The 15285-nt window shown below is 40.8% G+C and overlaps 1 protein-coding gene across 2 annotated transcripts in view; it reads right to left on the minus strand.

The window, feature by feature from the left end:
• Positions 1-1607: 1607 nt before the first annotated feature.
• The window catches only part of CFAP58 (cilia and flagella associated protein 58), a 120077-nt gene continuing 106399 nt past the window's right edge, over positions 1608-15285 (minus strand). Inside the window, exons 16-18 of one of the 2 annotated variants that reach the window (XM_066355077.1) lie at positions 10539-10658; positions 7231-7364; positions 1608-2051 (exon numbers count right to left, since the gene is read on the minus strand). In XM_066355077.1, coding sequence (XP_066211174.1) covers positions 1940-2051; positions 7231-7364; positions 10539-10658 — 366 coding nt within the window. In that variant the 3' untranslated portion in view covers positions 1608-1939. The remainder of the gene's footprint in view (positions 2052-7230; positions 7365-10538; positions 10659-15285) is intronic. The other variant, XM_066355079.1, reaches the window with a different exon arrangement.

Here is a 15285-nt window from a genome sequence, read left to right on the forward strand (position 1 = left end):
CCCCAAGCCTTTAGCCACTTTTACCTCCAACAGTCAGCACCTGTGGTCTCTTTGTCTGTCCGAGGGCTACCCCCAGGACGCCAGACCCTGCTTTGCCCACGGAAGGACCCCTTCAAAGCAGTCCTTGGTCAATGACTAACAGCATGAGGGACATAAACACCCCAGCTTTCTCACCCCTGATGGGGACAATTCTGAGATGTGATTACATTGTCTCCAGAGTCCCACGCAAGATCCAGCCACAGTGTCCTAGCATGGGACTTGACTTGATTATTGCATTCTAGCTGGGTTCTCCTCCCCGTCTCTGTGCCACTTCCCCACTCTTACTGGGATTTCTAAGATCATTTCACAATAAATCAGTTGCATGGCCATCATTGCCTTGGGTTTGCTTCTGGTGGTGAATGCAGTGGGATGGCAGAACATGCAGAAGTTCCCTCTAAAATCCCCAACTCTGGGCCCTGGCCAGCTAGCTCAGTGGATAGAGCGTCAGCCCAGTGTGCATACATCCCAGATTCAATTGCCAGTCAGGGCACACAAGAGAAGCGACCATCTGCTTCTCTCCCCCTCCCTCTCTCTCTTCTCTCCTTCTACCCCTCCTGAGATCAGTGGCTAGATTGGTTTGAGCATGACCCTAGGCACTGAGGTTAGCTCCTTTGACCAAGGCACTAAAAATAGCTTGACTGATTTGCACATCAGCCCCAGATGGGGCTGCCCAGGTGGATTCTCCTCAGGGCTCATGTGGAGTCTGTCTCTATCTCCCATCCTCACCCTTTAAAAAAAAATCCCAACTCTGTGTAATCTGAGCAAGCATCTTGGGTCATTAGTCTCCTGCTCTCAGTGGAGACCTTGGCCCTGTAAAACACACAGATTGATCACCTGTATTGTCCTTGCTCATCCCTGAGCTACTTACTCCTCGATGACTTTAAAAAAACTACAGAAGTTATTGTGAGAGAGATGGCCAGAGTGTCCTCACATAATATTACCAAATGAACACTCTTAACAAAGGAACACTGAACAATGTCCACATAATTGTGGCTTCAACAAAAAGAAAATACAATGGATTCAATGGCTCAAAATGCTAACAGCAGCTGGGGGAGCCGGGTGCCTGTTCCATGTAACTCCGTTCTCCAAGAGTGAGTTCTAGAAAGGAAAGCCCTTCAAAGAGCTCCAGCCCAAATTCCTCATTTTACAGTCTTGGTTCCTCTGAATCACATCCTCATGTTAAATAGTATTTCTCATGGTAGTTCTAAACCTTAATTACTTTACCAAAACAAAGCTCAAAATCTCTACAAAGGTTCTTTCTTTCTTTCTTTTTGTTTTTTTATAATGAAGTATTTATTAGTATGTCTCTTTGGAATAGATTTCCATACCCCAGGCCTGGGAAGAAATTCCACCTAGGAATCGTTCTGAAAACAATTTTATTCTGAAAAAGAAATAACTATTTTCAGGATACTGATTAAAAGAGATGTAATCATTTGAATTATAAATTAAAATTATTTTATTTTAAGTAGAAATAATTAAAAGAGATTCTTATTAATAAGAATGTACTGCATTTTAAAAAATCCTTTTTAAATATAAAAAAATCTCTTCAAATGCACAAATGTCTGTAATAGAGAAATTAATATCCGTAGCTTTGTCCACACAAGTGTCTAGATGTGACGCATTTCAAATCAATCAATGTGGTGGTAACAAAAGACCTGCTTCATGCAATGGATCTGCCTAATTGAACAGATATAATTACAATCTGTTAATACCCATGTGGACCAAGTAGAAAGTCATTACTCTGATATGTACAAGACTATGATAGTTTCACATTTCTTTCCACCCTATAATCTGAGCACTGATTTCCGGAAATATACAAGGGATTTGAATGAACTTTCTCCAAAATGTTCCAAAGCAAATGTCATGAGCTGTTCAACTGGACCCAGCCAGGAGCTTCAAGTTAGGACTTCAGCTGGGATGACTTGTTGAGGGAAAATCCACCCCCAGTAAAACGAGGGCCAGTTGTTTTGACCTGTGGGAAGACGTTATCCATGTCTTCTCTGTCCTTGTTTCTGTAAGAGAGGAGGTGAAAGTTAACCTCCTGAACATCTTGTTCCTCTTTAACATCTGGTGGTCTCTAAGTTCATAAGGGTGAGTTAGCTGCTGAAAACTGGTTTATTACAGCTTCCAGTTTTAGACAAGGTGGTTGGTTAAAATCTAATTAGGTGTTTGCTGATAACACATAGAATTAGAGAAAGACACAATTAAATGTGCTCTCCTAATGTTGATCTAAATATGGATAGAAGACCTCATTATAACTCAAGCACTATGGACTTGAGGCTTCTGACTTGTAATCACCTTCCTGTTTTATAAAACACAGGTTTAGTTGCAAAGATCGGTCAGAAAAATCTTTCTCTTGGATTTATTATAATGACTAATTTACTTTATTCCAAAGTACCAGTACAAACATAAATATTTACTACACACAAAGGTCTTTTCATCAAACTTGGAGGTTTATAAAAGCAAATTTTCCTGTAACTTTCTACAAGCAGCAGTTATTATTAAAAGAGTTCAAGATACAAGAAAACCTGGAAAAGATAAATAAGATACAGTTTGTCCCTCACCATACTGTGGTTCACTTTTTGTGGTCTCACTATATCACAGATTTTTATTTTTATTTTTATTTTATTTTATTTTATTTTTGTATTTTTCTGAAGCTGGAAATGGGGAGAGACAGTCAGACAGACTCCCACATGCGCCTGACCAGAATCCACCCGGCATGGCCACCAGGGGGCAATGCTCTGCCCATCCGGGGCGTCGCTCTGTTGCGACCAGAGCCACTCTAGCGCCTGGGGCAGAGGCCAAGGAGCCATCCCCAGCGCCCGGGCCATCTTTGCTCCAATAAAGCCTCGGCTGCGGGAGGGGAAGAGAGAGACAGAGAGGAAGGAGAGGGGGAGGGGTGGAGAAGCAGATAGGCGCTTTTCCTGTGTGCCCTGACCGGGAATCGAACCCGGGACCTCTGCATGCCAGGCCGATGCTCTACCACTGAGCCAACCGGCCAGGGCCTATATCACAGATTTTTAAATTGTATATATCTAATTTTGTATCACAGATTTTTCGCTATATTGTGGGATTTTGTGGTATATAGGTATTTTTATATATTTATTATTTTAATTATTTTTGTGGTAAAATAAGCATTTTCTAGTCTAAAAATTTGAAAACAATATAAAAATATTAATTAAAACATCATCATTCAAGTTGTAGTATATTCACTGGTGAGTACCCATATAGAATTTTAAATGCTGTTAAAATTATGTAGGTTTAAGAGTGTAGAAAGTGTTTAAGAGCATAGGAAGTGTTTATAAGAGTGTGGGAAAGGTTAATAACATTGTGGGGAAGGTTCATAAAAGTGTGGGGAGAGTTTATAAAGCTTTAAAATATATATAAATAATAAAATAAATATAAGGTTGCTACTTTGCAGATTTCTGCCTATCACAGGGGGTTCTGGAACCTAACCCCCATAATAAATGAGGAACCACTGTGGTACATTTGACAATAAAGGGAGTTCTACCCTAAAATCTACAATGTACCCTCTCCATAGAGCTCCTTTAAACACACACACACACACACACACACACACACACACACACAAAGCACAAAAACATATACATATTCAGGTTTCCGGCAGGGGTATCTTAAATTTACACAAATTATCTATTGCATAAGTAAGGGTCTTACAAAAATCAACTTTGGAATCTATTTTTTTAAATAAAAATTAAGCAAACTAGGAAGACCAGAACCAATTAGATTTTACAACTAGGAATGATTTACTTTAGGGGAATTAATCCACATTTTGGAAAAAGAAATCTGACTGGTACTTCAGACTCTAGACCTGGGGGGTCCAAGTTAAGGGAGTTGGGGGCAGGTGGGTGTCATACAAGTCAGGACCAAAGCATGATAAGAAGGGCATGTGAAAAAAAAAAAGAAGGCAAAAAGGTAAAAATGAAAAGAGTTATTGTATAAAGTGAATGTATAAAGGAGAACATCCAGAGATTATTCTAAATTATTCCTTTTGGAAAGAACCTGTAGAGGATTAGTTAATCAATCCAGCCATTTTAGCAGACTCGATTTAATTATAATATTTTTTTAAGTCCTCCATAAATAGAACAAAAGCTTTAGCCTTGAGTAGATCCAGCAAAGAGGATTCCTTCAAGTACTGTGACAAGTATTTGTCTTCCTCCTGATGTTACACGTGGGAAATGGCCCCCATCCTCTGCCCTCCCTTGCCTTACATAACTCAAGTTCTCCTCTCTGAAGAAACTTACACTTAAGTAGTCTGATGTGATCAGTAAGGTCAAAGGAGAGGAGGCAAAACCCAAGGACCAATGCAGGGAAGTTAATCAGCACCAGAAAGATAATTAATGTTTAGCCAAGCTGGCTGTGTGTGTAAATTATACCACTGGTCTTCAAAATGTAGTGCATGAAATCTGATGAGTGAGATGACCCAATGGGGTGTGAAAAAAAGATAATAGAGATTCTATATATAGAATTCTATATAGTCTTAAAAATTAAAAAATCTCACTTTACTAATAATTACTCACAAAGTGACAATAATATTGGCGTGTAATTTATAAATTAAAATATCATATATGTTCATTGCAGTATTATCTATAATAACCAAGATCTGTAAGCAGTCCAAGTGCCCATCAGTAGATGGGTGAATAAAAAACCTGTGGTACATTTACACAATGGAATATACTCAGACATAAAAGAGAAGGAGGTCTTACCCTTTGCAACAGTATAGATGGACTTGGAGAGCATGATGCTAAGTGAAATGAGCCAGTCAGAGAAAAACAATACCATATAATTTCACTTATATTTGGAATCTAATGAGTAAAATGAACTAACAAGCAAAATAGAGACAGACTCATAGATGGAGAGCAGGCTGACAGCTTTCAGGGGTGTCTGGGTGAGGAGGGTGGAAGAATTGAGCAAAAAGGGGAAGAAGAGAGGAAAAACCCTCGTGAACATGGACAACAGTGTGGTGATTGTGGAGGAGAGGTAGAGGAGGATATAGGGCAGGCGTCCCCAAACTACGGCCCACGGGCCACAATGCGGCCCCCTGAGGCCATTTATCCAGCCCCCACTGCACTTCTGGAAGGGGCACCTCTTTCATTGGTGGTCAGTGAGAGGACCACTGTATTTGGCAGCCCTCCAATGGTCTGAGGGACAGTGAACTGGCCCCTTGTGTAAAAAGTTTGGAGACCCCTGATATAGGGGGATAAACAGTGATAGATGAAGACTTGATGTGGAGGGTAAACACACAATACAGTGTACAGAAGATGTGGATCTGTGCACCTGCAGCCTGTATATTGTGTTGAGCAGTGTCACCCCAATAAATTCAATTAAAAAATATAGACCAAGAGGTGAATAAAAGAATATTTAAAATTATATATATATGGCAAAAAATAATTCTAAAATAAAAAGTTTACTTTAAAAATTATATGCATTAATATTGAGGGGCTGCAAGTTCAAAAAGGCTTTCCTGATAGAGGTATGCAATCAAAAAGTTTGAAGTCCACTGAGTTAGACACCTGCTTCCTATGGAAAATAGCCATGTCAACTCTCTCTCTCTCTTTTTTTTTTTTTTTTTTAGTGAGAGAGAGGGGTGGGACAGACAAGGATAGAAAGACAGAAAGGAAGAGAAGCATCAACTCATAGTTATAGCACCTTAGTTGTTCATTGATTGCTTTCTCATATGTGCCTTGGCCAGAGTGCTCCAGCTAAGCCAGTGACCCTTTGCTCAAACTAGTGACCTCTGGGCTCAGTGACCAAGGGGTTGGGTCTATGATCCCACACTCAAGCCAGAGAGCCCACACTCAAGCTGGTAAGGAACTGCACTCAAGCTGGTGACCTCAGGGTTTCAAACCTGGGTCCTCAGCGTCCTAGGCTGCCGCTCTATCCACTGTACCACCACCTGGTCAGGCCATGCCAACTCTTTATAAGCATGATTTTTAATGTCCTGAAAGAAAACAACATTGTTTTCACTCCAACAATTCATTTAATTTACATCATTATTATCCGTGGTTCTCAAACTTCAGGGTGCGTGGAAACCACCTGTGGGGTGATTAAACTGGAGGATTCTGAGGCCCCTCTTGAGCCTACTGAATCCAAATATCTGGAAATGGGGGCTGGGGACCTGCTGTTTAATAAGTCTCCCCAGTGATTCTGAGTGAGATAGTTGCCAGACCCACACATTAAGATAGACTAAACTGAATTAGCTATAATTCTTAGCATATTCTATTCTACCAAGGAACTGACATTGAAATGTAGAATTGGGAAACATTATGATTTATAAAAGGGTAGATTTTTACTGGCTAATGAATATGCATCCAGTTAACTTAAATAGCTATTTACCAACTAATAAATCATAGGTAGATGCATTCAACCCTCTTTTACCATGTCCCTGAAATACCAAACTTGATGTTCAGGCCATAATGTGGACCACAATAGAATGAGCTAGATGATTTGGACAATGTCACACAGCCAGACCCAGGTTCGAACCCACGGATTTGGGCCTCCTCTCTCACCCTCAGATCGGGCAAATAATGGTAACCTAATGAAAAGAACACTGACTTGTCGACATGTAGGCATCCTGAAACACCAAATGTATAGCTGACCTCTGCATTACCCTGAACTAGAAGAATGAAAGGTCACGCTGATACCCCAATGTAGATACTGAAGTCAGTTGTTAGACATAGAGATGATTCAGAGATCATTCATCTATATCATGGGTGAAAATTATTCATTCGTAATTACAGGGATAAGCTATATTCCAGAAAGAACAGCTTTACCAAGCCCAGAACCCTTGGCAAAATGACCTATGGTTTTAAATGTGAATATGCTTCAGCCAGTACAAGACTGACTGTGAAACTCGTTTGCAAACATACTTATGGCGTGATTATTTCCAAACTGTGAGAAAAGTGTGGCAAAAATCACAGTTTCCTCTGCTCCACATTAGGTCCACCAGGGAGCAGGTATTAATGGACTCCTGTTAGGGTCCCGTGGAGGGGCCGCACTATTGGCTGAGACACTGACCTTGCTGTGATACATTCCCAGTGAGTGGTCTGCAGAATGTCACCTGGTCACTTGTGACTTAGTTTACCCCAGTGAAACCTGAAACTCTGTGACCTTACAGCAAATATTTTCTTATTGGCAACAATAAAATTAGAACATTTGTCTAATTCTTACTTCTGAATGTATTCTTTTCGTTTCTGTGCGAGGTATTTCTTCTTTAAATTCAATAGATCAGTGCTAAGTTTGCTCAGCTCAAACTTAAATTCTTCGTTCTGTGACTCATACATATTCAGTTCTGCAGACAGAACCTAACATGGCAAATAACACAGCATTAACAGAAGATACACAGTTAGACATGTTTTTTTCTGAAAAATCTTTTTAACCTCCTGTCATGTACCTCAGTAGGGTTAAAGGTACAAAACCAAGCCCAGTTTAACAGTTAACCTGCACTCTTCCACCAGTTCAAGGCCTGTGTCTGGGCGAAAATCTGGCCAAGGGCTGAAGACTCATAATCCAGGGACAAATTTAAATGAAACCTCATGGCCCTGGCCGGTTGGCTCAGGGGTAGAGTGTTGGCCTGGCGTGCGGAAGTCCCGGGTTCAATTCCCGGCCAGGGCACACAGGAGAAGCACCCCTCTACTTCTCCACCCCTCCCCCTCTCCTTCCTCTCTGTCTCTCTCTTCCCCTCCCGCAGCCAAGGCTCTATTGGAGCAAAAGATGGCCTGGGCGCTGGGGATGGCTCCTTGGCCTCTGCCCCAGGCGCTAGAGTGGCTCTGGTTGCGACAGAGCGACGCCCCGGAGGGGCAGAGCATCGCCCCCTGGTGGGCAGAGCATCGCCCCCTGGTGGGCAGAGCATCGCCCCCTGGTGGGCGTGCCGGGTGGATCCCGGTCGGGCGCATGCAGGAGTCTGTCTGACTGTCTCTCCCCGTTTCCAGCTTCAGAAAAATACAAAAAAATAAATAAATAAAAATAAAAAAAATAAATGAAACCTCATTCTCCTGCTTAGAAAGGAGAACTATCAGCCTGACTGGTGGTGGCACAGTGGCTAGAGCATCAACCTGGGATGCTGAGGTCCTAGGTTTGAAACCCCAAGGTCACAGTTCATATTGAGCTCAGGCTCACCAGCTGGAGCATGGGATCATTGACATGATCTCATGTTCACTGGCTTGAGCCCAAAGGTCACTGGCTTGAAGCCCAAGATTGCTGGCTTGAGCAAGGGGTCATTGGCTCGACTGGTGCCCCCCATCAAGGCACGTATGAGAAACAATCAATGAACAACTGAAGAAATGCAACTACAAGTGGATGCTTCTCATCTCTCTCCCTTCCTGTCTCTATCTCTCTCTCAAAAGAAGAAGAAGGAGAAAATAAGAAGAAACAAAAAAGAAAGAACTATCAATAAACATCCCACAAACTCACACATGAATGCTGTGATGTCTTTCAAGGACTATTGTAAGGAAAGACAGAAAATCTCCCACACATATAGTACAGAACTGAGTTTAAAACCCTTTTTAAAAAGCATTCAGGAAAGACATCACTAGGGGATGCAATTCATCTGAGGATTATGGCAAAAAAAAAAAAAACAAAAAACCTGGTATTATCCTGCCACCACCACACTAAGTAGGAATTCAATTTATGTGTTTTTTGCTAAATGCCTGTCATCTTTGTAATGTATTCGTTGGGACTATTCACAGGTTTTGGCTTTATCCCCACTGGGGTGCTTTCCTCTAAGAATCAGGGAGCTATGACATGTGCATGGGAGAGCCTAATGCATGTGGGGGGCTGTAATAGGAAGCCTGATTATCTGCCTCCTCCATTGTGGTGTTTAATAGATGCTACTGATCTCAGGCTGGGCAAGAAGAATGGAAATTTACTCATCTGCACAGAATACAGAAAGCACGCCAAAGCTAGGGGTGTTCCCCATGAAACTGAGGAGAGAGAAGAAAGCCTATTGTTCTAAGGGGCAGGCAATAGACTGGGATTTGTTTTTCCTCTCCCTCACTATTTTTAAAAGAGCACAAAAGGGGGATTTTTATCTGTTGAGTGTTCAACTGCTTCTGAACCCTTTCCTGTTAATTGCTCTGAAAATGATTGTGTGTTATCACGAGCTAAAGAATATGATTTTCATGTTGAAATAAAATTGATCTTAACAGTTAAACTCTTAGGAACCAAGATCTTGTTTCCAAACAGTGAGTGTGGAATTTCCTAAAATAGAATCCAGATAATGAGGACAAACTGGCCAAGAGGGTTGGTACCATCCGCCTCTGAACCTTTCATTAAAAGTCACATTTCATTCAGAGCAAAAATTCTGGATTTTCAGAAATAAAGGGTTAAAGTGACAAAAGACTCCTATTAGCCATCGAACGCAATCCAGTGCTAAGTGTGGCTACCAACAGTAAAGACAACTATGAGCTTTCCCATTCTATGCCCACCCCTGAGAAAATAAGCTTTTATTCTGTTTGAAATATTCAACTGTTGAAAGGGATGAAAATAATCGAAAGATTATGCCTCATGTAAAATTTGAATTATGTCTCAGAATGATAGTATGAATACTTAGAGTGATAAGTTGAAAATTAATGCTCTAATTAGACTTCTGTTCTATCTGCCTTTTTTTTTTTAACTAAAAGGATGTACTATTGCAATGTCCTTTTCTGTGAAAGGATTAGTCCCGTATTAGTAGCATCACATCTATTTTACCCCAGGCAGAAAGGCAATAATTATTACCCTCGATGCGCAGGGAAGTGCCAGGATTCAGCTGGCGTGTGCTACCTTCTGTGCGCGTGTGTGTGTGAGACTTCCCTGACATGCCAAGAACATCGAAGTAGGCACTTAGGAGGTAAAGCTCAAAATATAATGGGAATGCACAGTCTTTTGGAGAACTTTAAAAAGGCACATGTAAGAATAAAATAGTCCATCTCCCCAACTGAGATTCTATGTCACTTAGCAGGGAATATCTGCCAAGAGGAGTCCTGCACAGTTTTACTTCCCCTTCATGGAAATTTCTTTGATAGATGATCATGAAGCGAGGCCCTGGGGCTGGGGAGTAGCTGGTGCCTTGGGTACCTTTACTTCAGGTGGAATGGAGGGGCAGAAACCTGCTTTGGTGCAGTGGTCCTCCTCCGTGGGCAACGGTGTCACCAGGTTTCCTCTGTTCTTCCCCACCATCCAGGTCCCTCTAAATCATCTTGAGGTCATCTATACAAACCCTACACCCAAAATTTCCATTCCATTGCCATCATCCTCACCCCAACTCTTTCCTCACTGGCTCACTCCCCTCTTCCAGGAAATGAAGGATTGTGGAGTCTATAAGTCTAGCAGCAGAGGGGAAGCCCTGAGGCAGCCGTGCTATCTCCCGGGACTAAAGTGCTGAAAAGGCCAAGTAAGGTGGAGTATGGCATTTGGGAGCCCGGCTTGTTGAACTGAGGCAGTGGACTTGCTCTGATGTGTTCCCCGAGTTTGGCCAGGAAGGAACAGAGGACACTTACCTTGATCTGCTTGGTCTTCTGCTGCAGCGAGTGGCGGTAGATCTGCAGCTGCTCTGCAGTCTCGGGCCCGGGCTGCCGGGCCAGGACGTGCTTCAGTTCCACATACAGCTTCTCCTTTCCCTGGTGGAGAGCATAAGCACATGTAGAGATCAGCAGCCCCAGCAAGACAAGGAAAGAGCCTTTAGCAGCATGGGCAGGATGCTTCAGGACCATCCTAAGCTCTTCACAGCTCCTTGTGGATTACATTCACCCACAGATTCATTCAATGATGCATCAAGCTAACCCTGACAAAAGGCTAGGATGTGTCCAGCATTTGGATACAAATAATAAGGCAGATGAGGAAGATAAAGTCCCTTTCTACCCAAACTTACGATCATAGCACTGAGAGACAAGGGCAGTGATGGAAGAAATCAATGAAGTGTTTTGTAAAGGCAGTGAGTGACCGATTCTGGTTGCAGGAGTTGGGGGAGATTTCACAAAAATAGAGCTTAAATTGTCACTTGAAGAACAAGTAGGTTTTTTTCCCCAAGCACAGAGAGAAAAGGGGAGCTTTGCAGGCCAAAGTTCAGCCATAGGAAGGGGGAGTCTGGGTCAACCAGTACACAGGGCAGGAGGAGGGAGGAGCACAGAGAACAGGCTGGGCTTGTTGGTTGGAACTAGACTGTGTGTGTCACACACAGGATGTAGTTTGGGGCCACATCCTTTATACTTTGGGAGCCCAGGACGACGAGCCAAGGTGAACCAGGAAAATCAGATTTGGGGGAGAGCTGGCACTTATGGAGTGGAGAAGTAAGAAAGATCAGGAGAAAGAAAATAAAGGAGAGTCCCCAAAACCAAAAAAAGGCAGACATTTAAAATGAGAGGAACAATTTGAATAGTCAATGACATCCAATGGGCTACAGAGAAGCAACAGGAGAGGGACTGAAATGGCCTTTGGGGTAGACGATTAGCACAGCGCCACTGACTCATTCAGAAGGCTGCAGTGATGATTTGGGAGCAAAAGTCACTGAGGTTGAAACAAATCAAGAGTAGAAAGTAGAGAAAATGAGTCTTTTAAGAAATATGGGAAGAAAAGATATCGAAAATGGTTTAAGGGAATACATTTTTCAAAAAATAATAAAAATATAAAACTAGGACATACAAATTTGTAGACCTAAAAGAAAGGACTTCCTAAAAACCCAAAACAAATTATAATTTGGTAACTTAATTTAACCAATAAACAACATAGAATTTCCATTTGTACCCTAAAGTTTAATTGTTTATAACGTGCTTTCAGATCCTGGAACTAAAAATATTACCTACAAGGAAAGATTTATTTATAAGGCATTTCAATTCTAAATTCCCCTTTCTCTAAACCACACTAATTTAAACAAACATTGATAAAGACTAGTGTCTAGTCTCTATTCATTAGTCTCTGTACATATTATTTTCTTAAGCTAATCATGTTAAAGGAACAAAATGTAAATAAAAGCCCTCTCATTAAATGAAACATCTAGTCAAAGGGAAACAATTTCTTACTTAGAGTTAAGTATTCTTAACATTGTCATCAAATAATCTGCTTTTGCCAAAGAACATAAACATAATTTTAAAAACAGGTAAAAGAGAAGTCATTAATTAGTCATTGTTATCATGTGTCTTAGTTTTTTGTTTTTTTTCTTTTCTCAGGCTGAATTATAGAAATTTTCTCATCAATAGTATGGCTCTATTTTCAAAAGAGCATAGCAACTTAAAAATTAGTTGGATGTAATAAGTTTCTGAAGAAACACACTTAACACAATACCCACCATTTAAGAAGTAATTCCAGAGGACCTGAAGATGGCAGCGGAGTAGGCAGACACACAGACTCCCAGCTCACACCACCAAACTGGATTATAAACTAATTTATGAACAATCAGCGTGAAAAACCAAATCTGGACTACAAGAACAACTTTCAAAAACCAAGGAGCAAAGAAGAAGCCACAACAAACCTGGTAGGGAGCGCCTGAATCTCCCCTGCTTACAGGAATGGGGGGAGGTGAGGCTGGGCTCTCACTCCAAGGAAAAGAGCATTAAATACTGCTCACAGCCACTTGCCTGGTGACCAGGGAACGAGGTGTGTTGAAAGGGCCCGCTTGTCTTCCATAAGGAAAAGAGAGAGAGAGAGACGAATGGTGAGGGGGAGAGGAATATAGGTGATGACATAAAAAGCTGACTCATTCAGTGCTGGAGGCGGCCATAACTGGGGGAGGGGCTGATCCTTCCACAAAGCAAAATACAAAAGTACTTCCAGGTCACAGAGATACAGACATCTCTCCAGCTCCAATCAGCGCAACAAGATACAGCTGAAAACAAGAAGTGGGGAGGAGGGGCAGTAACTCAGGTCTCCATGGAGATCTGAGATACACCTCCCCCTAATGAAGCTGAGAAAGCAACTCGCCCCCAGAGAGATTAACTGGCAGAAAAGGACTTCAGAGCCTCAGGGCACACCCACCTCATTCCTGGATACAGTTTCAAATAAGCCCCCTGCTGAGAAAAGCAAACAAGAAAATCACCTGTTAAGAAAAACAAACAAATCAAAACTTCAAAGCCACCCAAATCCCAAAGTGGATTACAAATAATAGCTGATACCAACCCAAGAAGACCTAGAAACAACACAAGTAAAAACTGGAGGCAGACAACACCAAGCCTAGACTCAACCAACTCTACAAAGAAGACACCCAGACACAATGAGAAGATAAAGAAGTGCAATCCAAATGAAACCACAAGAGAGACCTTCAGGAGATGAACTGAGTGATATGGAAATAATCAAACTTCCAGATGTGCAGTTCAAAATAATGATTGTAAGGATGCTTAGGGATCTTAAAACAACAATGGATGGTCATCATGGACACCTAAATAAAGAAATAGCGAGTATAAAAAAGGATATTGAAATATTAAAAAAGAATCAGTCGGAGATGACAAATACAATAACAGAAATGAAGACCTCAATGGAAGGAATTAAAAACAGGATGGATACAGCTGAGGATCGAATCAGCGAGTTGGAGGACAACTGGAATGAAGGCATGAAAGCAGAGAAGAAGAAAGAAAAGAGACCCAAAAAGTCTGAGGAAACTCTTAGAGAGCTCTGTGACAACATAAAGAGAAATAACATCCACATCATAGGGGTTCCTGAAGAAGAAGAGAAAGAACAAGGGATAGAAGGTTTATTCAATCATATTATAGCTGAAAATTTCCCTAAATTAATGCAGGAGAAACTCTCACAAATTCAAGAAGCACAGAGAACTCCACTAAAAAGAAACCTACACCAAGACACATCATAATTAAAATACCAAAGCTAAGTGATAAAGAGAAAATATTAAAAGCTTTGAGAGAAAAAAAGGCTATCACCTACAAAGGAGTCCCCATAAGGATGACTTCAGACTTCTCAACAGAAACACTTGAAGCCAGAAGGGAATGGCAAGAAATATTCAAAGTAATGCAGAACAAGAACCTACAACCAACACTACTTTATCCAGCAAGGCTATCATTTAAAATTGAAGGAGAAATAAAAAGTTTCCCAGACAAAAAGCAACTCAAAGAATTCATTACAAAAAAACAAATGCTACAGGAAATGTTAAGGGGCATGGTGTAAACAGATCAAAGTGGGAAACGAATATAGCAAAAGAGGAATACAGCTTTAAAGAATAAAATGGCAATAAACAACTACATATCAATAATAACCTTAAATGTAAATGGATTAAATGATCCAATCAAAAGACATAGGGTAGCTGCATGGATAAGAAAACAGGACCCATACATATGCTGTCTAGAAGAGACACACCTTAAAACAAAAGATGCACATAGGTTGAAGGTAAAAGGATGGAAAAAACCATTTCATGCAAATGGAAATGAAAAAAAAGCTGGGGTAGCAATACTTATATCAGACAAATTGGACTTTAAAACAAAGAATATAGTAAGAGATAAAGAAGGCCACTACATAATGATAAAGGGAGTAATCCAACAGGAAGATATAACTATTATAAATATCTACGCACCTAATATAGGGGCACCTAAATATATAAAGCAGACTTTGATGGATATAAAGAGCGAGATCAACAGCAACACTATAATAGTAGGGGATTTTAATATCCCACTAACATCACTAGATAGATCCTCAAGAAAGAAAATTAACAAAGAAACAGCAGACCTAAAGGACACACTAGATCAACTCAATTTAATAGATATCTACAGAACCTTCCACCCTAAAGCAGCAGAATATACATTCTTTTCAAGTGCTCATGGTACATTCTTTAGGATAGACCACATGTTAGGGCACAAAAGTGGTCTCAACAAATTTAAGAAGATTGAAATCATATCAAACACTTTCTCTGATCACAATGGCATAAAACTAGAAATCAACCACAACAGAAAAGCTCAAAAATCCTCAAACACATGGAAACTAAATAGCAGGTTGTTAAATAACGAATGGATTAAGAATGAGATCAAAGAAGAAAAAAAAATTCCTAGAAACAAACGATAATGAGCATACAACAACTCAAAATTTATGGGACACAGCAAAAGCAGTACTGAGAGGGAAGTTCATAGCACTACAGGCACACTTTAAGAAGCTAGAAAAAGCTCAAATAAACAACTTAACCCTGCATCTAAAAGAACTAGAAAAAGAACAGCAAGTAAAGCCCAAATGTAGTAGAAGGAAGGAAATAATAAAGATCAGAGCAGAAATAAATGACATAGAGACTAAAGAAACAATACAGAGGATCAATGAAAC

This window comes from Saccopteryx leptura, chromosome 13 (genome assembly GCF_036850995.1).
Source record: "Saccopteryx leptura isolate mSacLep1 chromosome 13, mSacLep1_pri_phased_curated, whole genome shotgun sequence".
Lineage (NCBI taxonomy): Eukaryota > Metazoa > Chordata > Mammalia > Chiroptera > Emballonuridae > Saccopteryx > Saccopteryx leptura.